The 23,220-nt window shown below is 41.2% G+C and overlaps 1 protein-coding gene across 1 annotated transcript in view; it reads right to left on the bottom strand.

The window, feature by feature from the left end:
* Positions 1-9,512: 9,512 nt before the first annotated feature.
* zfpm1 (zinc finger protein, FOG family member 1) overlaps positions 9,513-23,220 on the bottom strand; it is a 110,050-nt gene continuing 96,342 nt past the window's right edge. Inside the window, exons 5-9 of the mRNA XM_044356163.1 lie at positions 18,479-18,581; positions 17,450-17,698; positions 16,218-16,451; positions 15,824-16,066; positions 9,513-15,593 (exon numbers count right to left, since the gene is read on the bottom strand). Of these exons, the coding sequence (XP_044212098.1) occupies positions 12,940-15,593; positions 15,824-16,066; positions 16,218-16,451; positions 17,450-17,698; positions 18,479-18,581 (3,483 nt within the window). The 3' untranslated portion in view covers positions 9,513-12,939. The remainder of the gene's footprint in view (positions 15,594-15,823; positions 16,067-16,217; positions 16,452-17,449; positions 17,699-18,478; positions 18,582-23,220) is intronic.

Genomic DNA, 23,220 nt, shown 5'->3' on the forward strand with positions numbered 1-23,220 from the left:
AGTCTGAATGGAATACAACCATCCAAGCAGAGTACAGAGTAATAACATTACGTGCAGCAGACTATAAGATAATGAGGCTAATTCTGGCTACTGTTAATATCATTAAGCCCACTGTCTGGCATCACTTTCTGATGCCAAGACTGCGCTCTGGGATCAGCTGTCTGGAGGAAACTGGTCCCCACTGTACTTCAGCTGCCGCTGCCGTTTTCATTTTCATTTCAACTGTTCTATCATAGAATCACTCATGATTAAGTGCTAAATGAAAGTGCAACTTGTAACTTCAGGTCATCAGCATCACTCATCACAAAAGCTGACAAACTGCCTGCAGGTCAGTCCAATGGAGCAAATCAACTATTCATCGACCTTTTTCTCATAACATTTTAACTTTATTTACAAAATATTATGACTTTATCCTTATCCTATTTTTTTAATCCCATAGTGACCCTAATACTATATGTTCAATAATTGCAAGTCCATCCATCCATCCATCCATTTTCCACCACTTATCTGGGACTGGGTCACTGAGTAAGGTAACCCAGACATCCTTCATCCTGGCAACGTCCTTCAGCTCCTCCTAGGAGATGCCAAGGTGTCCCAGGCCAGTGCTCCAGTGCATTCCGGGTCTGCCCCTTGGTCACCTTCCAGTTGGACGTGCCAGGAACACCTCCAGAGGGAGGCACGCAGGAGGCATCCTAACTAGATGCCTAAACCACCTTATCATTTTTGATGGAAAGGAGCAGTGGCCCTATTCTGAGCTCCTCACCCTATCTCTCAGGCTGAGCCCAGACACCCTGTGGAGGAAACTTGTTTCGCCCGCTTGTATCCGCGATCTCATTCTTTCAGTCATTATCCAAAGCTTGTGACCATCATAGGTGACGGTTGGAACACAGATGGACTGGTAAATTTTCTGGCTCGGCTCTTTCTTTACTACAACGGTTTGGTACAACGCCCACATTACTGCTGATGCTGCACCGATCCGCCTGTCAACCTCACGCTCCATCGTAACCTCACTCATGAACAAGACCCTGAGATACTTGAACTCCTTTAGTGCAGGTGTGGGTACTTTGGTGTACTAAACTGAGACAAAACTCAAAAGTAAGGTGTCACAAAAAAGTGAAGTATTTTGAGCGACTGAGGCCAAAGAAATAACTAATGACAAAGTCTGCAAGTCTGAGTGACGCCTTTCAAAGAGAGAATCCTCTCAGTATGCAGACAGTCCTGTTCCAAACTCTGTTATGGCATCTGAAGAGCCATTTCGCACTCTCTCTCTCTCTCTCACACACACACACACACACACACACACACACACACACACACACACACACACAGCTGTCATCTCTCACAGTAGCAGACATCATCCCCTAGCCAGTCACATCTCACTGCTCTTGTGGACAGCTGGTATTGGCTCGCCATCCTCCCAGTCACACTTGATCACTTTTGTCATCAAGAGTCATCGGCCAAATTCTATGACAAAATGCTGTCAAGTGTTGTGTGTGTGTGCGTGAGTGATGGAGCGTTTCTTGTTTTCTCCTTTTGAACTATGGGTACAGTTTTTAAGGTAGTAATCTACCACTTCGGCTTCTCCTGACCTCATGTTCCTCCTCCTAATACCTTTTTCATTCCTCCGTGTAAGAGACGCACTGCAGTGCAAAGAACACTGTGTTCAGTGCTAAGTGCCTGCATGATAAGAATGGATTGACATGGGGTTTTTCAAAACCACTCATGTTATTTCAAAATCAAATCTGTTGATTGGTCACATTTTGTGCCAGAATTCAACAACTTTAATTCCAAAAAAAAAAAAAAATGTGTTCAGCTTCTTCCTGAGAATTTGATTCTTCTTGGAGTGGAAAAGTGGTTGCTTTTATAGTCCCACTGAGCTGTTACAGGACTCCAGCTGTCAGCAGGTAAACAGGAAACATGTGTTATCAATTCATCTTTGAAGCACAGGCATACTGACATGAGCAAAACAGGTCTCCATGCTGCTTCATTAAAGCAGGGGACTTCTGAGAGCAGAATGCATTCAGTCGGTCCCCTCAGCAGGTGCAGCTGCTGCTCACACTCTGCTGCTAAAAACATCTTGCTTCCCTCAAGTGCACTTTGATCCAGGGTTGGATTGATATATTTTGCTGATACTGGCTATTTATCTGTAGAGGCTCCTCTATAACAACAACCTGGAAAATGTGATGTGGAATAACATTTTTCAAACAGTTAGTTGAGGTCCATCAGCCAACTCACGTGGAATGGATTATTATGTGAGTATAGAATATGAGCAGGGTTGATTTGGTGCTAGGCTCGAACCTTATCACTCCACACAAGGAAGCATCAAGCTCAGCACAGCAGGGAGTGGGGAGTGACTGCTTGTAAAATGCTACATGAACAGCAGCAGGGGCGACAGCAAGTGACAGTTTGTCTTCAGGGGAAGATTTATCATGCTCTCAGCCTCATTCTAGTTAAGAATGTTGGTTTTGTTAGTAGTAGAAGACACACTCTTTTACTCATCTTTCATTAAAGTAAAATATTAATTCCACACTGGTAGGTAAAAGTATTTTTGTGGCTTTTTTTAACCTTTTTTTAAATTGTACAGTACACTGACACAACAGATACACCACTAAGACATGTTATAACACCTCACTACAACGTAATACTAAGACTAACAACATCAGCACCAGATGGAAAGGGTATGGGTAGTGACCGATATCATGGTATTAATGGATGACGTGTGTGTGTGTGTGTGTGTGTGTGTGTGTGTGTGTGTGTGTGTGCGTGAGTCATAGAACTGTGGAGAGAATAAGAGAAGATGAGCTTAGACTAGCAGAACGGGGGCAGAATTGGATAAGCTACATAAAATAGAGTTTACGGGGATTGGCATAAATTGTAAGGGTAGGAAGAGACTTTATTACTATAATATATCCTTTAATGGACAAATCTGGTAATACTACTCTCTCTTGTGGTAATGGCATGCCACTGAAACATTAAAACAATATACAGTACCAGTAAAAAAAATTGGACACACCTCCCCACTCTCTTGAATGAGAAAGTCCAAACTTCTGACTGATACTGTACGGAGGAATATGGTCTTGGTGAAACGTGGCGCCTAAATCACCCAAATAAAAGAGAATACTCCTTCTTCTCTCAAGTACATCACTCTCACTCATGAATTGACTTCTTAACTAGCAGTGCACTCTTTTCATATTTTTCGCTTTCAAATTCATCTGGTTGCTATAAATGATCATGCACCAGTCTCATTCAAGTTCAACAGATCACCTCTACATAAATCATCTGCTAGATGGCAATTCAATACATCTCTGCTTATGACTTTGATAGTTATATCAAAAGAACATGGACATCCTTTGTGGAAATGAATGACTCTCTGATTATTTATTATTTAATTTAATTTATTTATTTATAAGGACAGCACACATTAATCAACATTTCTGTAAATGTGCCAGCGTTAGCCAGCCAGTTTGTTAATAAAATATTAGATATTCCATACATACCCAAGCCATGCAAAGCTGGCCACCTGGCAATGGGAAAAGGACATGGGACAAATAAGCAGCAGGTTAGCCAGTGATGACAATGATAATAATAAAATGAGCAATGTAATATGTAGATTAGACATGTTTACATCTGACTTTTCAAAAGCCAGGCCTTGAGTCTTTGTGTGAAGGTGTGGTAGGTGGTGCAGTTTCTTACTTCATTGGTAGGTTGTTCCACAATTGAGGACCCCATGATAGGCTGAAGGATCTGGACCTGAAAGGAATTATACAGTCCCCTCTCAGAGCAGATCTTGTAGATCCTTTGTTTGAATTTTTCTGCTTAATAAAAGTACTAAGTTGTGGAGAAGCCTTGCCATTTAGGATCTTAAACATCGGTCAGGTGTATTTCATTAGACTTTCCCAGCTAAGGATGTCATTTTTGCCAAGAATATTACAGTGATGGTAAGTACTGGGTTTTCTGCCTAACACTTTTAGAGCCTTTTTGCGAGAAAGGGCTACAGTGTTGTACCTTTTGCTTGAGTCCAGCTTGTCATACAGTATGTTAAGAGGAGTTTTGCTGCTGTAGTTGTTAGGCAGTTTCTTATATACCTAAAAATAGCCAGGTTGTATTTGGTTATTTTGCTTTCTTCACTTGTTTGCAGGATGAGGTGGAGCCAAGAATAATACCAAGATATTTAACATGAGAGACTACTTGGATGATCTCTCCAGACACATAGACTTTGGGATCACAGTCAGATGCAGAGTGTGTCTTTGTAAAAACCATCAGTCTTAACATTAATCATCAAGCTATTTGTTTACATGAATGGCTGTTGCACTGAGTTTAGAAGCTGCTTGTTCTTTGTTTTTTGCATGTACATAAATAAAGATGTCTACATACATCTGAATTTTGCACCCTGTGCAGACCAGTGGTAAATAATTTATTTATAAGCTGAACAGGAGAGGTCCCAGGATGGATCCCTGGGGCACACTCATTTCATTGCTCAGGAAGGGTGATGTTTCACTATCCACCCTTACACACTGAACTCTGCAAGATAGGACTTCATCCAATTCAGTGCATTTGAGGAGAAATTAAAATTTGCTGAGTATTGATGTCCAAGTATTTGATGGTTGACAGTATCAAATGCCTTCTTTAAGTCTAAAAATATGGCCCTGACAACACCTCATTTATCCATTTTTAGTTTGTTGCTTTCCAAAGGGAAGCAATTTGCTGTCTTAGTGGAATGGTTGGCTCAAAAACCAAATTGCATTGGGTGCAGTGTGTTAGGGCTGCTGTTGAGATGAGTGGTCAGCTTTTCAGCAACCAGTAACCAGTAACTAGTAACAAGTTGTCGGATAAATGTTTCTCATTGAAATATAGGGACTGAATCACACCTAATAGAAGTGGAGTAGAAGCATAAATTTGCATAAAATGGAAATAAGTAAAGTGAGTAAAGTACAAGTACCACATAAATTAAGTGAAGCCTACGAGCCAGGTCAGGCAGCCTAACTCGAGTCGCCACCTTACTCCGAGGGTATACTCTTGTCAGTGCAACATATCCAATGAGCCACCAGTGTTCTGCTCACTGATTTGCTGCATACCTGTTGCCATATCACTTACCGAAAGCTATGTTGTCACATGCTGCTACGGTTGCCACCACTACTGCTGTTCCGTGTTCCCTGCTGGTCCCATCATCCACCTGTAGGCTCCGAGTCTACCTTCACCTCGGAGGGAAGTTAATATCGTCACTCCCCTTTCCCTGCTGTACTGAGCAAGATGTTTCCTTGTGGGGACCACCAAACATGAATGCATACATATTCTACATTTACTGTACATAATTATCTAGTCCACATGAGTTGGCTGACTGAACTGTAATTAAGCATAACACTTGAATAAATGTACTTGGTTACTTTCCACCACTTGTAATAAGGAGGCCCTTCCAGATGGAATTAAATCTGACAAATGATCAATATCATCCTTATCCTTACAGGATGAGCCTCCACTACATACAACTATCACTGCCGTGTAAATCTACACTCTACACGAGTAAACCTAATCCTACACACGACCTAGCTGTTACCACCTATGTGTATGTGTATGTGTGTATGTATGTATGTACAGTACCAGTCAAAAGTACAGACACACGCTAGTGGGTGTATATGTGTGTGTATACGTGTATGTTTATATATGTGTGTGTGTGTATATAGTAAATGTGTACATAAATTATTTATTTATTTTTATTTAATTATTATTTTATTTTAACAATCCAAAACTTAGCAGCTATTGTTTAAAGTTATGATTATTATGACTTATCACTTACTGTGATATTATTATTATTATGACTATTATGATTAAATTATTATGAAATTATGTGTTCCTTACTAAGGCCTTTCCTTTCTGTTATTTTCATTATTACTATAACCTGTTGTAGTTATTGTTATTATTGTTATTGTTATTAGAAACATAATCACAAAGATTATCGTTGTTTACTTGTTTTTTATTTATGTATAGATATATTTCTCTCTCTCTCTCTCTCTCTCCTGTTTTTTTATTTTATTTATTAATTTTCTTTTCAAATTTATTCATTTACTTATTTTTATTAGTAGTTCTGTCTTCAGCAATTGGAATTTCTGGCGTTGAATGTAGAGATTGCATTAGTTTTGAAGCCTCAAGTTTGCATTTTGACCATTGCCATCTTGGATTTTTAGAGCCAGAAGTGACCATATTTGGACAAGAGGGTGGAGCTAACCCTAACGCTAGCTGCTAGCATGGTTAGTACCGTGCATTTACAGTTTATGGTAAACTGTGATAATGCTAATGCAAATTTTTGCTAGCGAAAAATAGGCTTAAAACCATTAAAACAAAATGTACTCACTGGAAAAACTGAACATCCAACTCCTTAGAGGGTCTTTCAGTACAACCAAACGCTGAACAAGACTTTTTAGGCAACAAAAATGTTCCAATTAACTTTCATGAACTGAACACATGCTGAAATAGCGCCCACTACGGCTACGCCTATACTCTGTGAATCTGGGGTTATGCAATGGTTTTGTAGCCTAACAAACATTGTCACCAGAGTAGCGACTTGTGAATCACAACATAGCCACGCCCTGACACATACCCTGTTTTATTGTCTATTTTACTCTAAATGGGACCATAATTTACAAAATGAACATCATGCTGCATTAAAGATGAGTTGAAACTATCAAATGAGAGCATAAACTTATTGAGTAGGGTCATTTTCTCATGGACTTCCACACAATCAGACTTCTTTTTGGAGCCAGTTGAGTCGCCCCCTGCTGGCCATTAGAGAGAATGCAGGTTTAAGTCACTTCCTCATTGGTTTCCCTTCAAACCTCCCGCTTGTGCTTCACTCGCTTGTTGTGCTACTTATCACAACCTCTTGACTTTGTACTACATCATAAATTTCTAAAAGAACTTAAATACAAAGTCAAGAGGTTGTGAATTCAAACTGCAAACTTTCTGTGTCCAGTCTCATTTGTTAGACTTCTTCAGTTTTGCTGTGAATTGCCTCAGGGCTAGAACTGTTTTTGATCCAGACACTGTAGGTGTTTCACCTCAGGAAACTCCAGAGGCACCACTCAGCTCAGCGTTGAATCAAACATTCAGCAACATTCAAAGCAATTAGTTGTAACAAAAAGCTGAAGACAAGGATAAGTACACTCTCTGTGACCTTTCACATCACCCTGAAAATGATGTGATGTTTGTTAAGGTACATCAAATTGGACTAAGGTAATAAGAGCATTTGGTCCTTATGTCTTCATTTAGATTGACTGAATACCATTGATAATCTGTCTGTAGATGATCTGTTCTCTCCACTTAATGTGACAGAAAAAGTGTTTGCTGCATCAATATACTGACATAGATTTTTAGATACTTTGACTTGGATTAAATTGTAGCTCCCTTTCACCATAATCCATCCACTAAATCTCAGTTTTCTCAATACAGACTTCATTCCTCACAGTGTTGTGCTACATTTCCTGTTACCTCCTTACATCCCATTTAAAGGTCCTACATAGTGCTTTTTTGTCCCAGTCATGGTGGTGCCGAACAATGGCAGTATAGTACTGTGAGGTTTCTTTCACACCTCATACCTTGTGTCCAGACCAAGGAGAACATGTATACATTGTTTCCTTTTAGTTCTGGTCCACTTTGTTTTCACACTGACTTACAGTACAGCAAACCAAGAGGAGTAATCATAAAGTCACATGGACAGGTAACTCATTCACTAGACCTACTGTATGGTGGTGGTGGTGGTGGGGGGGGGGGGTACAGTATACTGTATATGCAATGACACATAAAATGATAAAGAATCCGCAATATAAAGTAGCCTCTAGTTTTTTTTTTGCTTTATATAAATAGCAGAAGAAGCCAGTGCAGCCTGGCTGCAGCCAGATTAATGTGCTCCCTCCTGCAGTATGACTGAAGCCTGTGAAAAGAGTTTTGAAGGCTATTTCCAGCAGGCCTGCTGGAAATGAAGGTGTGAATTGTTTATTTCAGCATCAGTACAGGTCAAGAAGGGTTGAACTTTGGTAATGTTTTTCAAATGAAACAATGTTTTTTTATTGGCTGCTGATGTGGGTTTTGTAAATTAAATCAGACTCCAAAAGCTCTTCACCTCTGATTTGATTAGAGTCAACTGATTTAGTATATCACAATTGTCCATTCATTGTAAAATCACATATTTATCATAAAATCTTCTGGTCTGCTTTGCTTTCACACCTTGGAGGAGCCATACCAGAGACTGTTTGAAACTCATTAGAGATGTAGCCTTTTCAGGTGGTCTCAGTCTGGTTGTCTTATCCACATCAGAGCTCGATTGTCAACTTTTAACACCAGCCTAATCCAAACAGGCCAATCCAAACATAATTTGTACCAAAGCAGTTCAGACAGATGTGAAATTCGACAACTGACGATTCATGTAGGCCAAAATGTCCACTAATACACACAAAATATGCAATTCTAAAGGTTCAGAGGTTTTCTGACCACATTCACTTCCTGATGATGAATGCTTTGAAAACCCATGGCCTTTCCTTTAGCACCACCCTCAGGGCAAATTTGACGTGTGTTCAACATCCTCATAGTTAGCCAAACATTTGATTTCCACGGAGTGTACTCCAGCCAATCAGTTATTGAGATTTCATTTCACATCACTGACACATTTGAGTGGGTTTTTACATATGGTTCAAATTACTGGGTCAAAGAAGCAGTTTTGCTAAACCCAACATGACTACATTAATGTTTATGATATTGATTAACATACACTGTCTCAAAACATTAACAATCCTTTTATTAGTTATATTATTTTTTAATGAGAAGGACAATCTATTTCAGCAGTCAACTATGGGCGTTTATTATACAAGTATAATAAATAAGTAATTTATTTGAAGTTTTTCGAAACTTAAATAACTTTGTAGTCTTGCCAATTAAGCCAGTGAGTCCCTTTTTGCTGGTAAGCCATCCAGGAGATATTCAGTTATGTAAAATGGAATTTGGAGGCTTTTAATCTTCTTAGGAATGGTCTTGTTTGTTTAAGGTAATTATACCCCTAGTAATTAACATGTCCATAAATGAATATGTTGAGTGTTCTCTTGTCCCAGAACACAGAATACAACAGTGAATAGTTAATTCGCACGCCATAATTCAAAGGTTAAACATAGGGTGAGAAAGTAAAATATGTAAATATGCATCATATGTGTTTTTATTGGTGCACTTTGCCATTGCCTGGAGCAGCCTTGTAGGTGTGAATGAGCACAGCTTTTCTTCTTACATGTAGTATCACTTATGCACATTTTAAAAGGAAAGCTGATAATTCACTCAGGCTTTCTTTACTTGCCGGCATCACACAGAAACAGCGCACTAGAAACTTTCTGATGAGAGGAAGTGATTTGTGAGTGACTACGCATAAGCAACGGTGAATCAAGCACATTCAAAAGTCAAGGACTCCCTTTCAGACTCATGACTCATCAGAGCTGCACGTAGGCATTCAGGTGAAAAAGACAAGAAAGAAACAGTCACACTTTTCATCAGTGTCTCTCAGAACTTTTTTATTTCCCATGCATAGTTTGGACAAGAGTGTAGTGGACCTGAACTGGAATGGAAAATAAAGAAATAAAAGTTTTGACATTCATTGTGATTTTCTCCATCATGGACATCAGAGTCAGAATCATTAACAAAACATGTTTACAACTAAAAGAAAAAAAAAATGCGAGGATCAAAATCTTTCAGAAAGTCCTTCATGTTAGAACGAGAATGATGCATTTTGGACGGGGAAAAGTGCTGTATAACATAAATACATTACAAAAAAGTCCCTAAAACTAAAACATTCAGCACATTTTTATACAACACAGTGCAATAAAAATGGGTATGTTCAAAGGATAATTTTCCAGCACTCAGTTCCTCAATTTGCGACTAGTTGACATGACCATGTCTTTCTCCTGCTTCTTCTCTCTCCTTTTAGGACCCAAGAGAGACAGACCAGCACAATTGTAAACACTTAGTAGTAAGATGTGTCCGATAAAGTGCTGCTCCAAACCACAGCAGAGGAGAAAATCAACCAGGATTTTTAAATTATGGTAAAAATCCTCCATTTTTACATTTTGTTTCCAGTTTTGGGGTCAGACGCATTGGACCAACATTAATCGTTTCATGAGTTCACACCTAAGCAGGTTTAGGGAGTTATGGAGACAGGTGATGTCAAAACTGGACAGCAGGTGACAATTTTTGCTCTTCTGAAAAATGTGTGTAACTGAGAAATTACATTTGACATAATTTGCCATGTTTTAATGTTTGATAGCGATGACGATATAAAGGATAACAATGCTACTCTGCATAATCCTAGGATTTCTAATACTAAGTTGCAGAAATGTACCTGAAAGTAACCACATGACCTCACTGAGTATTTTAATGGATCAAGCTAAAAATCTGTATTCTTTAAAGCTGCATTAATCAATATTTTTATGTTAACTATGGATGAAATTACTGTCTAATGTGAAAGAAGTCACTCATAGTGACAAACCCATAAAGAATGACCACTGACTGTGTAGTTCCCCTCAGTTCTACAGTGCATTTTAGCATCTTTCAGCTCATTATTTTGGTTTTGCAGCCTGCAACTTTACTGTTGTGGTTCAGTCTTACTGTTCCCATCAACCCCTATTTCCAGCAGCGGTGGGCAAAAAGCCAATACCTATCCAACACCAAAGAGTTGTGAATACTTGACTTCCATTTGGGGTATGTGTGGGTCCTTTAATGCTATTACTGATAATAAACGGGTCCAGATCTGTCCTGTGTTGGTTGATTTACAGTTGGACTGACATCACCAGAAAAATCCTTTCAGTATGGGAGAATTGGCTTTAAGAACATACATTGAAACTTTCACCACTGCTATCACACTCAATACTATATCATTAGTCTGGAGTTTTAGTCTTATAATGGTCCAAATGCTGTTTTAGACGCTCTTGCACATAGACAAGAGTAAAATCCTGAGGGAAATGTTTATTTTCTAGAATTTGGGAGAGGAAAAGGATGTTTTTTTAATGAATTCAACAGGATGCAAGATTGGCTATTGGCAGCTTCAATAAACAGTGAAGTTTGTGCCTCAAAAAACTTAAGATGAGCCTTACATTGCTAAGTATGCATCAATATTGGGAAAAACAAAGAGTATTTCACAGTTCTAGCTAACACTGTATTGCAACTGCAACAGCAGCATGGGAACATGTGGTGTAAACTGTGCGTGTGAGTATGTTTGCATGAGTGAAAGAGCAATAAAGTGAAAGAAGTAGAAAACAGACTCTCTCTCACACACACACACACCATGGGCCACAATAAGTGGTTATTACATATATGCTTACCCTACTGTGTGAGGTGTTATACTAAGATGGGACTATTCCCTGCTATGCCTTCATTGCCGGACAGAAACACAATCATTAAAAAGAAAAACTACATCGTTTAAGACCACCTAAGCATTGATGTGTTTTGTCTATCCCTTAGTATACATCTGAAATGACACTTTCGAACAAAGAATGTAAAGCTGTGTGTCCTTAAAGGTCACATTTTGCATGGTCTGAAGCTGGTAACTAAAGATAGATTTTTGATTGAAAATTTAGATTTTGTATACCCTAAAGTCTGGGAGGCTACATCATTCTCACCAAAGTATAAAAGCAACAGCATCAGAACGCACTCTTCAACTTTCTGATGTGAAAAGCTGTAAGTGAGGAAGCTGTTCTGATATAATTGTGCTGCTAATCTGCAAGGTACAAGAGGGAATAAAACTAAACACAGCGCTGGTTGCCAGACCTCACCATCAAATAAAGACTACATAAACAACACAAAATGCTTACGTGATAACAAAGTTCAGTGTGATCCCAGTGATTACTGTGAGAAGATATTACATATCTACACTTAGAAAATACACTTCAACATACCCAGATCCAAACAGTTCCTTCCAACAGTATGAAAAATATACAAATAAAAAATACAAATACTCTCAGACACTAGGTAGGTAGTTTTCTGTTGACATGAAATCAGTGAGGACTAAAAGATAAATATTTCACATTTTTTCTCCCTTGCATTTTAAAGAGAAAATAAAAATTTGTGTGTATGAAAGAAAAAAACTGTCCATTTTGAAATATTATCCTTCAGTAATTAGTAACATTGTGATACCACATATTTGTTTTTCAGCTAAAAATGCTTTAGCTTTTCTAGTAAGCAAAAAAGAGCCAGTGTTGAAACCAAAAGCATATAGAATTCTTTTTTTAGACATCATACACTATGCACAGATAATAAAAACATTAACAATGATCAAGTCTTTTCCACACAAGAGAAATGATTCCTCTGTTTAGGTCTGAAACATCAATAGCTATAGAAAAGACTGGAGATTCATCATAATCAGCATTATCATTGCTGTATCATCATCAGTCAGAAATGCCTCCAACAGTCCAAATCTAATTACTGCCATTATAAACAACTCAGTTCAACAGAGAGACAGAAAAAAGGTTGTTGACAGATCTTTTTAACGTCCCATAATGCAACATATTGTGAGGCCTGGGAGTGGTAGATGTTAAATGTGGGGCAGGGTATGAAGACAGAGTGATCTAGGGGACGAGAGCACACCAGTGTGTGCAGGTAGACAGGCAGAGAGCCAGGTAGCATCCGTCTCAGCTCTTAGTGTACTACAAACTTTGACCCATAGGAGGAAGAATATCAGTTACTGTATGTTAGTAACATCACCTGCAAATTCTGCTCTGAAGCAGTTTGGCCTCAGGCCCTGCCAGATGAGTAACAGTCATTCATGATCATGCCAGCTGAGCGCCACTTTGGCACCCATGTGGGAGGACTGGCAGAGGAAAAGGGACATCTGAGCTTCTTGGAACTGAATGAAGAAAAGCCTCCACTCAAGAAGAAAGGGGAAGGGAAAGAGGAAGAGGGAGAAGAGAATGACTCAGCTCACTTGACATGTTCAGCACTGTGGGAAGAGCAGTAGTATTTCTTATGAGCTATGAACGTGGAGAGGCTGCTGAACTTGATGTTGCACAGCCGACAGTAGCGGGAGTTACCGTTCTGGACAGGGGAGATCACTGGGGTTTTAGCGCCAGGAATGGGGGCAGGCTGGGATGCGGGGATGGGATGGGAGGCCATGGTTGGTGTGGCCTTATCTTGAAGGAGGGACAAACCAACTGTCTCCCTCAGAACCTCAGGCACAGGTGACAAAGTCAGAGAGGGAGCCCTTGAAGGGGACATGGGCAGAGGTGAGCTGGCTGAAGGTGATCCAGCCCCACCTGAAGGGCTGCCATTTACCACTGGGGAGGAGGGAGAAGTTGTACTACTCCTTGCCTGCCCGTTGACGCTGTCTCTGTGAACCCGAGAGACCAGCCTGGGCTGGCCCGTTGGGGTGGTGGAGGTGGTTGCTGTAGCTCCATCCCTGGGGCTAAGGCTGGGGCTGCGGCTGATCACACTGCCTGATTGGGGTAGGGCCTCCTGGGGTGGCTGAATGGTTACAACCAGGCCGTGGGTGGTCTTGAAGTGCTCCATCAGGTCAGAGGTGATGGGCCTGTTAGGACAGTATGGGCAGACCATCTGAGGGGAACCTGCGCCTTTGGCTCCAGCTCCTGGGGTGGCTGCAAGTGTGGTGGTTGTATGGGGAGAAGATGTGGCATCGGAGGCAGATAAGGCAGAGGGACTGGATGATGAGCCTTGAGCCTGGGCAACCCACTCAGCGGGGAGGGCTTTAGCCTCCATAGGATGCAGAAGATCCTGGCGCTCCTGTTGAGACCTGCTTTTGGGCGAGGTAGAGGCTGATCTCTTGAGCCTGTGCAGCTGCTCCAAGGTGTGGGGCTGGAGGGTGGTGGCGGGGCAATAGTAGGTTTTGTGAGCCAAGTAGTTCTCAATGCTGTTGAAGCTGATACTGCAGGCGGTGCACTTGTGGTAGTCAGTAAGCGGCAGGGCAGGGAGAATATTGCTGTTACTGGGGTGTGGAACCTCTCTCAGACGGGGCCTCTTGCTCAGGTCAATTGGGCCATCTCCTTCAGGGCTGGAGCTGCCTGCTCCACTGGGAGAAACCTCTTGCTTCACTGCCAAGCCAAGTACAGAGGGAGATGGGGCAGAGGCAGCAGCAGTGGCAGCAGCAGCGGCAGCAGCAGCAGCAGCAGCGTTAGCTAATGCTTCAGTTCTGGCCATGTGAATCTCGTACATCTTCTTCCTCTTGCGTGTGCGGATGGGCTGGGGAAGGAAGGCTGCTGTGGTAGTTGCCTTGGCCATGTGTACGGCTCGGTGGTTGGATGGGTCATGGCGTGATGCACAGTAGAAGCGCTTGTGAACAGTGTAGTTTTCATGACGACTGAAGCGGATGTTGCAGGCCTCACAGAAGGTTCTATTGGGATCATCTTCCAGGTCCTCTGCAGAACCACTGGCAGGGCTCTGGCTGCCTTCACTTGCTCTTCCTCCTCCACCTCCACCTCCAACACTACCACCTCCACCTTCTCCTTCAGAAGAGGATGATATTCCCTCTCTCCCCACAGGAGTTTCTGTCTTAACTTCGACCACTCTCCTGGATTCTGTTGTTCCACTCCCTGCAGCAGGGTCGGAGTCAGTAGGAGAGGCCGAGGCTGCTCTGCTTGCTGCTCCACCCTGAGGAGATGCTGATGAGCCATGTACCATGCTGGATGGCACAGTGGCTGGGCCTGCATCCCTTGTTGATCCTGGGCCTGAAGCTGAGGTTGCACCATCTGCTTGGTGCCTACTGGAGCAGTACAGCCTCTTATGTGCATAGAAGTTGTTGATGTTGTTGAAGGTGATATCACACTCAAAGCAGGTGGCTCCTTTGTGAGGCGGAGTGGCTGTGGCTGTAGGTGCAGTCGGTCCAGAAGGGAAGAAGGCGGCTGGGCTGTTCTGGGGAACTGTCTGGCCCTGTTTCAGACGGCTGTGGACCATTTCTGACATTTTGGCCAGGATCTCTGAGGCCTGGGGCAATATGGCTGCCTCAGGGTTAAACATGTACTGGGGCAAGAACATTGCTCCTCCTGGGAGAACTGGCCCTGCACCTCCCATATGAGCTGGGCTAGAACCAGGGGTAGGACTTGTTGGTTCGGCCTTAACAGTTGTGGCTGTCGGACTCTTAGGAGAATTTGATGTCTGGCAGGAGGAGGTAGCAATTGGCTCTTCCTGTGTCTTCCTCCTTGTTTCTTGATCCCCCTCCTCTCCATCAACCTCCTCCTCCTCCTCCTCCTCTCTATCCTCCTTAATTTCCATCTGTTGCTCTTCTGTCTCAGAGTCTGAATGAGGCTCCTCTTTGATCTTTAGGTTAGTGGTTGGTGCATCAGGAGGACTGCAGCCTCGTGGAGTGGCTGAGCCGCCATTTGCACCTGGGCTGGATGAGTCTGGCTTGGGTACACATGCTAGGGGCTCCCTCTCTGGGGGAGATGGCTGGAGCTGGAGGTGGTCAACTGATGATGGGGTACTTTGGCGAGGGGTGGGGCTCCTTTCGGCTGGGACTCTGACCTCTAGGTGAGTTCGTACATGCTGCTGAAGCTGGGCAGGGGAGTCAGAGTTGTGGCCGCAGACTTGACACTTCAGCACCACACCAGAGTCTCCTGGACTGAGACCTGATGAAGAGAGTCAGAATTAATGAACTGTCCTATTAGCTTACATTTAGATGGACCTGAAAGATTTAGAACAATGTGTCTGGTCCTGATTGAAGTTGTAAAAATGTGAAAAACTTGATAAACATTTCTGAACCCTGACACATTACAACATTGTCTGTACAATCACATCCAAGTGATAAAAACTCACTCTGATATTGACCATCAGTTGTCATGATGATAGTGTGACTTACCAGTGGACGGAGGCAGCTTAGGAAGGCCTGGCCCTGGAGAGTAGACCTCACTACGAGATCCAGGCTGGCAAACCATGTGGCTGGTGACCAGATGACTGTAGAGGATGTCTCTTGTGGTAGAGACAAATCCACAGCCATGACACACCCCATTCAGTGTGTCAGTGTGGACCTTAAGGTGGCGCTCACAGTTTGCTTTAGTGGTGAAGGCTGACAGACAGATGAGACACACAAATGGACGCTCACCTGTGGAAGGATAGAGAAGGAAAATAAGTCAAAGGGACAAAACTGTGGGCTCATCCATCATAGCTCCTAATGAACTGGTCAATGAAGGCACACTGGTCATGTATCTGAATATTAAGCCTCAATGTAGTCTACATAAAAATCTTGCTCTCACCGCTGTGTGTGCGCATGTGGATCTCCAATGAGCTTGCACTGGGGCAGCTCTTGTTGCACTGTGGAAAGGGGCAGATACGTTCATTGGGATAGGACTCCTTGGGTTTGTCCTGTGGCGGGGACGAGGCTGCGGCTGGCTGCTTCTGCCGGCTGGCGCAGTAGTACATGAGGTGAGCCTGCAGGTTTCTCTCACTGCGATACCAGATCCCACAGTCCTTGCATGGGAAAATGTCCTCTGATAGCCAACAGAACATACATTTAGAGTCAGTTGACTAAACACAAACACAGCCAATCAGTATTGGTTGAACAACTTGATGAAAAGCACCACTGATCAATAAGAGACCAGTTTGTCGAGGTGTGGAGTTCAAGTACTAAATTGGGTGCTAAATTTGGGTCCAATTATAAACTAATAGTCTTTAAACAAATAAAGAATATGAAAGTGTGTGTAAAATATGCGTGTAAACCACAGAAACCATTTGTCAGAAGTCAATCTACAGCTATAAGAGACTGAGCAAGCACACACACACTCCATTGCTATGAGTATCCAAGGCAACAGAACACAAAGGTTATGGGAACGAGAAGTCATCCTTATCCTTATCGCATGTCTTATCATTAGTATCATCAGTTATTTTTGACACCATCCAATTATTTGCCGCAGTGTTGCCAAATCTAGGAATGTGTAATCATCTAGGCTGATTATCAATAGTCTCAACAAAATGTGTTTGTGAGTGTGTGTGCTCAGCATCAGCCACAGACGTCAGCACAGCACAAGGCCAACAGGAAACTTTAAGAGGTAGCAGCCGGAAGCTGAGCAGTGATACTGACTGGTAAAGACCTGCAACGCCATCTCTTGGCCAAAGAGAATGTTACAACTTTAAGGCAAATTAGTTTATATTGAAGTACTCAGAATAACAAAGATAATAAAAGCTGTAAAGGCTGACAAGAGCAAGCATGACAGATTAAAAGGGGGTTCTGTATTGCATGTAATACTTTATAAACCATCTATCTCATATTTTCGTACATGAAATATATGCAATAATACCATGTAAAAAACTATGTTGGTTTAGTTTACAGTACCTTTTGATACCACTTTGTGACATTATTATTAGAAATTCCAGTCCATCCAATTCTAATCAATAACTTGAAGCAATTATATTCTACTTGAAAATACTGTATATATAACAATGCCAACAAATTAAAATCTTATTTTCATGCCTTTAAAACAACACTCACTATTTACAACGGCAGTGGCCAAGATTGCGGCCATGCCCGCTTGCTGTGGGAGAAGCTGGATGTCTGAGCGCAGCGCCGCTGGGTACAGCGGCTCCTCCTTCACCACAGGTTGTTTCTGGGTGACATGGCTGAGTGGAGGGGACAGCTGGTCCAGGGGGGAAGAAGAGTTGGCGGGAGGAGGCAACAGGGAGGCCAGGAGCTCTTCACCAGCCACAAGCTCCCTGGTCACCTTACAGAACAGCTCCTCACCTGAAAACACACAGACACAACTGTGACTGGCTTGTCATAGCAGGACAAGCACAGGTGGAACTAATAACATTAACAATGGCTCTGTTAAATTGAGGTGTTTCAGTAAGGCATTCCAGTGGACAAGTAGGAGCCCTGCGACTGATACACCTGATATTTATATGATTAATTACAGTGCTGTGAAAAATATCTATAGATGACTTAAAGGACAGGCTCACAAGTCTATTTTAAAACAACAGTCAGGAGCCCAGATAAACATTGAAACTGTTTTTTCTTGCTGTAATCATTCCTCCTGTTCATACTGACCATTAGAAGATCTCTTCATGATACACTTACAATGTAAGTGATGGGGGACAAAATCCACAGTCCTCCTTCTGTGCAAAACTGTATTTAAAAGTTTATCTGAAGCTAATATGAAGCTTCAGACATCAAATCAAGTAGATATCTTTCAACATTACAGTCTTTTTAGTGCCAAAGTTCCTCTTTTTGTTACTATACTTCCACCGCCGCTCAACAGGGAAACTCTGTCTGAGGAAACACAAAGAGGGAATTTGATGCTAAAAAGACAGTAAATGTGTCAGATATCCACTTGATATGACTAACTCAGACTGCTGAAGCCTCATATAAGCTTCACATCAACTTTTAAATGTATTTTTTCACACAATGACTGTGTGGACACACTGTGGATTTTAGCCTCCATCACTTACATTGTCGACCAGAATATACATCAGACACCAAAGAGAGGACATGCAGACCTGATGCTTGTCACACTGAAAATCTCACCTTGGCTGTAGATGGTACAATTGGCAGCAGAGGGATCAGAGGTCAGAGGGAGACGGCTAATCCAACAATCTGGATCCTCACACACCAGTGTCCACCTGCAGTTCTGCAGAAAGAAGGCGAGGAATAAACATGAGGGGTTTGGTCAGACTCATTCCACTCACTGCTGAATTATACTGTATAGTATATAATAAAGAAAAGGCTGTGAGATTAAAGGTCACTTTCTTTTCTTTTCTTTTATTTATGTGTTTTTTCCACACTCCCATAAAATCACCCTTTTGATTTTACAGAATAACATCATATGCACCTTCAATGTAGGTCTTGATTTGTGGCTATAAGTGCCGAAACGATTAGTCAATTAATCGATTAGTCCATCAAGAGAAAATGTATCAACACCAATACTGATAAGCATTTATAACATTGTTGGGTTGCCAGATTTTGAAGGTTTTACTTGTGCAGGCTACTCTGCTGGGCAATTTACCTGGATCGTTGGTACAACTGGGCATTCCTTTTAAACCCAATGATCAAAAAGACAAGAGACAAACATATTGATACATATCTTACATGTTCATATTCATCACTTTTCATAGTAACAGCAATGTGAGAGTTCTACACCCTGCTAGTGTTCAACAGGTGACGCATCCTGTCAATAAAACTGTCACTCTGTCCTTAACTGCTTCCCTGTGGGTTCATGCTTTTCTCTCATCCCTCACTTTATGTCCTCAACACTGCTTCAGATGGAAACATGTCAAAATAAGAAAGACTCTCTTAAAACAAGTTCCATTGTCATTCTCTTCTTTAACAGGGCTTCATTATGGTATGTTGACCAGGAGATAATCACAAAAATCCAAGCATTAATTGCTGTCAATTGGGAATACAAAGTAATATGGTACTGTTCAGCGTGTCTCCAGTGGTAAACACCCGCTATAAAAAAGACCGTCGGCCAGCAAAGGATGATTACAACTCAAGAAGGAAATGAGGAAATGAGGGGAGCACGGGCTGAACAAAGCCACATGCACAATAAATGAGAGGAGAGAAGAAAGGAAAAGAGGAATAAAAGAGGGAGAGAGAGAGTGAGAGAAGAAAAGAAAGAGAAAGAAGATCTGATGAGGTCGACAGGCTGCTATTCAGCCTGCCGCCATAATGAGATCCACTGTGGATACACCGGACAAAGACTGGACAGGCAACATCCACTGTGTCTGTATGTGGAGGTATGAGACAGAGAAATAATACACATATTACACACACACACACACACCTGTGTGTCCTGCGCACAATCTTGTCTTTGTTCATTTGAGGCACCAGTAGCATTCCCTCTGACAATCACTCCCAGGAGGACACAGGCTTATCCCATGTCTCCATGACACACACACAAACACACACACATTTTTTTCCACTACCGTAATCTGCTACTTCCAACTCATGGTCAGTTGTTTTTACTGCAACATGCTGTGAAAAATCAACTTTAGACATCTCTTCATGTGCAAAAACACCATAAACACTAACATAAACTTGTGGACCTGTGTCTAGGTTGCAGGGATATCTGGGAGCATCATAAAGGGGAACATACTGCATCAGCTAATTCTGAATTCACAGTGAAGACAGGAGGAGAGAGCAAACCAGATCATTATTTCCACAACTGCAGGTGTACGGTACAGATTCACCTGTTGGCCCTGCAGCTAGTTAAAAAAAAGTTGATTTTCCAAGAAGAAGACAACATTTAAGCAAAGTGATACATGCATGGGCACTGAACATTTACCTTTCTGTTCTTGCAACTTCCAATTTCTGAGATGAAAGTGAATATGCAAGAGCTTTATTCTTCTAACTAATAACTAATACAACATTTTAAAAGGGAATAAGACACTGAAAATGTATCAGTGTACATGCAATGGCTGAATGTGAGAGAGCAGCACAATGCTGTATGTGATGCAGTAGAGCTAAATGTCCATAAGGAGGCAGTATTACCTCAGTGCTGGACCTGAGTCCTCACACCATACTGACTGAACACTTGTGATCAATAAGGGTCAGAGTTGACATGATGGCATGCTCTGCCTGTTAAGTCTTTTTTTTTCTGTGACACAGATTATCCCTGATTTTTAAAAAATAGGGTTTTTTTTTAAAGGGTCGTGTCTCCACAATAAGCTGATGTCTAACACAACGAAGTTGAGCTTGTTAAATTCAAATATTAAAAAGCTATTCAGTGCTTGGTCACAAATTTTAATTTTCTCTGTTATTACTTTGTATTGTAGAAATTTAACCTTTCTATTATTATTCCTTTTTCATCCCTACTGCTGCATTTAAAGACAGGCTGATCAGTGTGAAAATAAATACAAGGATGTATCACTGACTTACTGGGACTGTGGAGTTGACAACCTGCAGGAGCATAACACAGACAGTGTATTTCATACAAACTGGCACATTTCATGCATTTGGCCAAAAAAGGAATCCTCAGACTGATGAGCATGCTCATTGTACATGTATCTGACCTCTATTCATTCCATCTGTAATAAACTGCCAAAAACCTGGTTTGACATTTTTCCCCCAATCCTCTATATTAGAGAAGCTGAAACACCCCGAGAGCTCATCGATCCTCTACATTCATTTTACTAATGGAAAATATTAAAAATGTTTCAATCTGCATCTCAATCCACCAACACTCACAGTGATAGACAGTCATTAGATACAGGTGCAGTAATGTAAGTAAGCATAGCAGCTCGTAAGAAGACAAGTACAGTTTTAGATTTTTGGATGTTTTTCATTGTATTAATCTGTCTGGGCAGCCATTGGTTTTCATGTACATTATGAACATGTGTTAGTAGACTCTTGAGAGTATGTGATGAGACCTAAACTGAAGTCTGCATACATTAAGGTTATGTGGTGACTTCTCAAATCATTCCACACTTCAACTGGATAATTGATTTTTATACTGTATAGAAATGAATGTAAACCAATGGCTGCTTGGAATGGTAGGAGTAATGATAGGCAGCATGGCCTGCATAATGGTCAGCTTTACAGTACGCTATATGTGATTTGTAGTGACTGGAATAAAACAGTGGAGCTCAGTGTGGGCATTGGGAACGTCAAGGGGGTGTAAGATGAATCATGAGATGATAAACAAGACAGGAAAGAAGAAGAGAAAAAACATCAGTGCTACACAAACATTTCTCTGGATCTGGAGAGTTTTACTTCTACAGCAATAAACACATTCAAATTATAGTGTGACAGATACAGGAATTTCGGGACTGACTCCAAAATTGATATAAGAGATAACTATATTTTTAAAATCTGACAATATTTATATTTGTATATTAATTTTCTTTACACAACCAATTACATAAAGGAACATTTTGATAGAGTCCACTAAATTTATTTTTGTTGTATAACTGTGACCAAGAAATCTTCTGTTCGTTTTACACATTAAAAATAAACTTCTACTAATACTCTCTGGTGGATAAACTAAAGAATAGTGACACTGTTTCAAAACATGTTTTTATCATTTCTATACTTAAATTTCTCGTCATTTATCGGCGGTCATATACGTCAACACCTGCAGTGAACTCATATCATCCTGATCGATTTATCGGTCAGGCTCTAATTCAAATGAAAGAAGAGAACATCATTTAATTGTTGAACTGCTCACAGCTCATGAAAGTACAGTAGATATTTTCTGGCGTTAAAGGGACACAAGCAAAAAAGCTCCTGAATAAGTTTGATATTCAAAAAGCTAAAATTTTCCACCAAATTTCATCAAAATCTGTTTTCAGATATTCTGCTAAATAGACAAACACACAAATGGGGCCACATTATTGTTGGAGATAAATTCAAAAACACTGCAGTGATCAATATAAAATGTCTCTTTACCTGGAGTGAAAACCTTTCCTCATTACGGTGTATATGATCAGACAGACACAGATACCGTCGCAGCTAGAGTTAAACCTTGAAATACCTGAGGAAGATGGACGTTCGTGTGTGGGACGGTCGGGGGAAGACAGTGAGAAGAGAGAAGGAAGCCTCTCAGTCTGTTGTACGTTGAAGATTGAGGCAGAGCGTATTGTATTTCATGGGGAACTAGCGCTGATGTGGAGATACGGCTGCTTTTGTTTTAATTTGTAACCCAATGCTGGAGCCGTCTGAGCTGTAAGTACTGCTAATTTGTTTCAGACTAATTCATCACGGCCACGGCTTTGGAATTCACCATGATAGGGCAATGGGGAGAGCTCAGTAGCGCGCCAGTGGAAAACACACACACACACACACACACACACACACACACACACACACACACACACACACACACACACACACACACACACAGATATACAAAGCAAGAGAAAATGAGGAAACACATTCACACAAGCTTTTTCCTTCAAAGATCAAAATTATTGATTTTTTTTTATATTGATTAATACTCTTCCATCTTTTCTTATATGAGAATTAATAACCTTTTTATTAAAAGTCAATATTGCCAACTTTTCCCTGATGAAGTTTCCTCTCAGATCACAGCTACATGATTTTTATTAATGGTAAAGTCACATATTTACTGTCCTCTTGGACTAAATAAACATGACACACAGTCTCTCTGGGTGGTTATTGATCCATAGTTGTTGTGTTTCATCACATGAAAATTTCCCTTCATTTTGATATCTGATGTCTGACCTGTTAAATTTTTTCCCTAGGATGACTTGGCAGTGAAATGTTTTTTAGTGACTCATCTGTTCTGAAAATAACTGTTCTGAAATTGATTG

Source organism: Thunnus albacares, chromosome 7, assembly GCF_914725855.1.
Source record: "Thunnus albacares chromosome 7, fThuAlb1.1, whole genome shotgun sequence".
In the NCBI taxonomy this organism is placed as follows: domain Eukaryota; kingdom Metazoa; phylum Chordata; class Actinopteri; order Scombriformes; family Scombridae; genus Thunnus; species Thunnus albacares.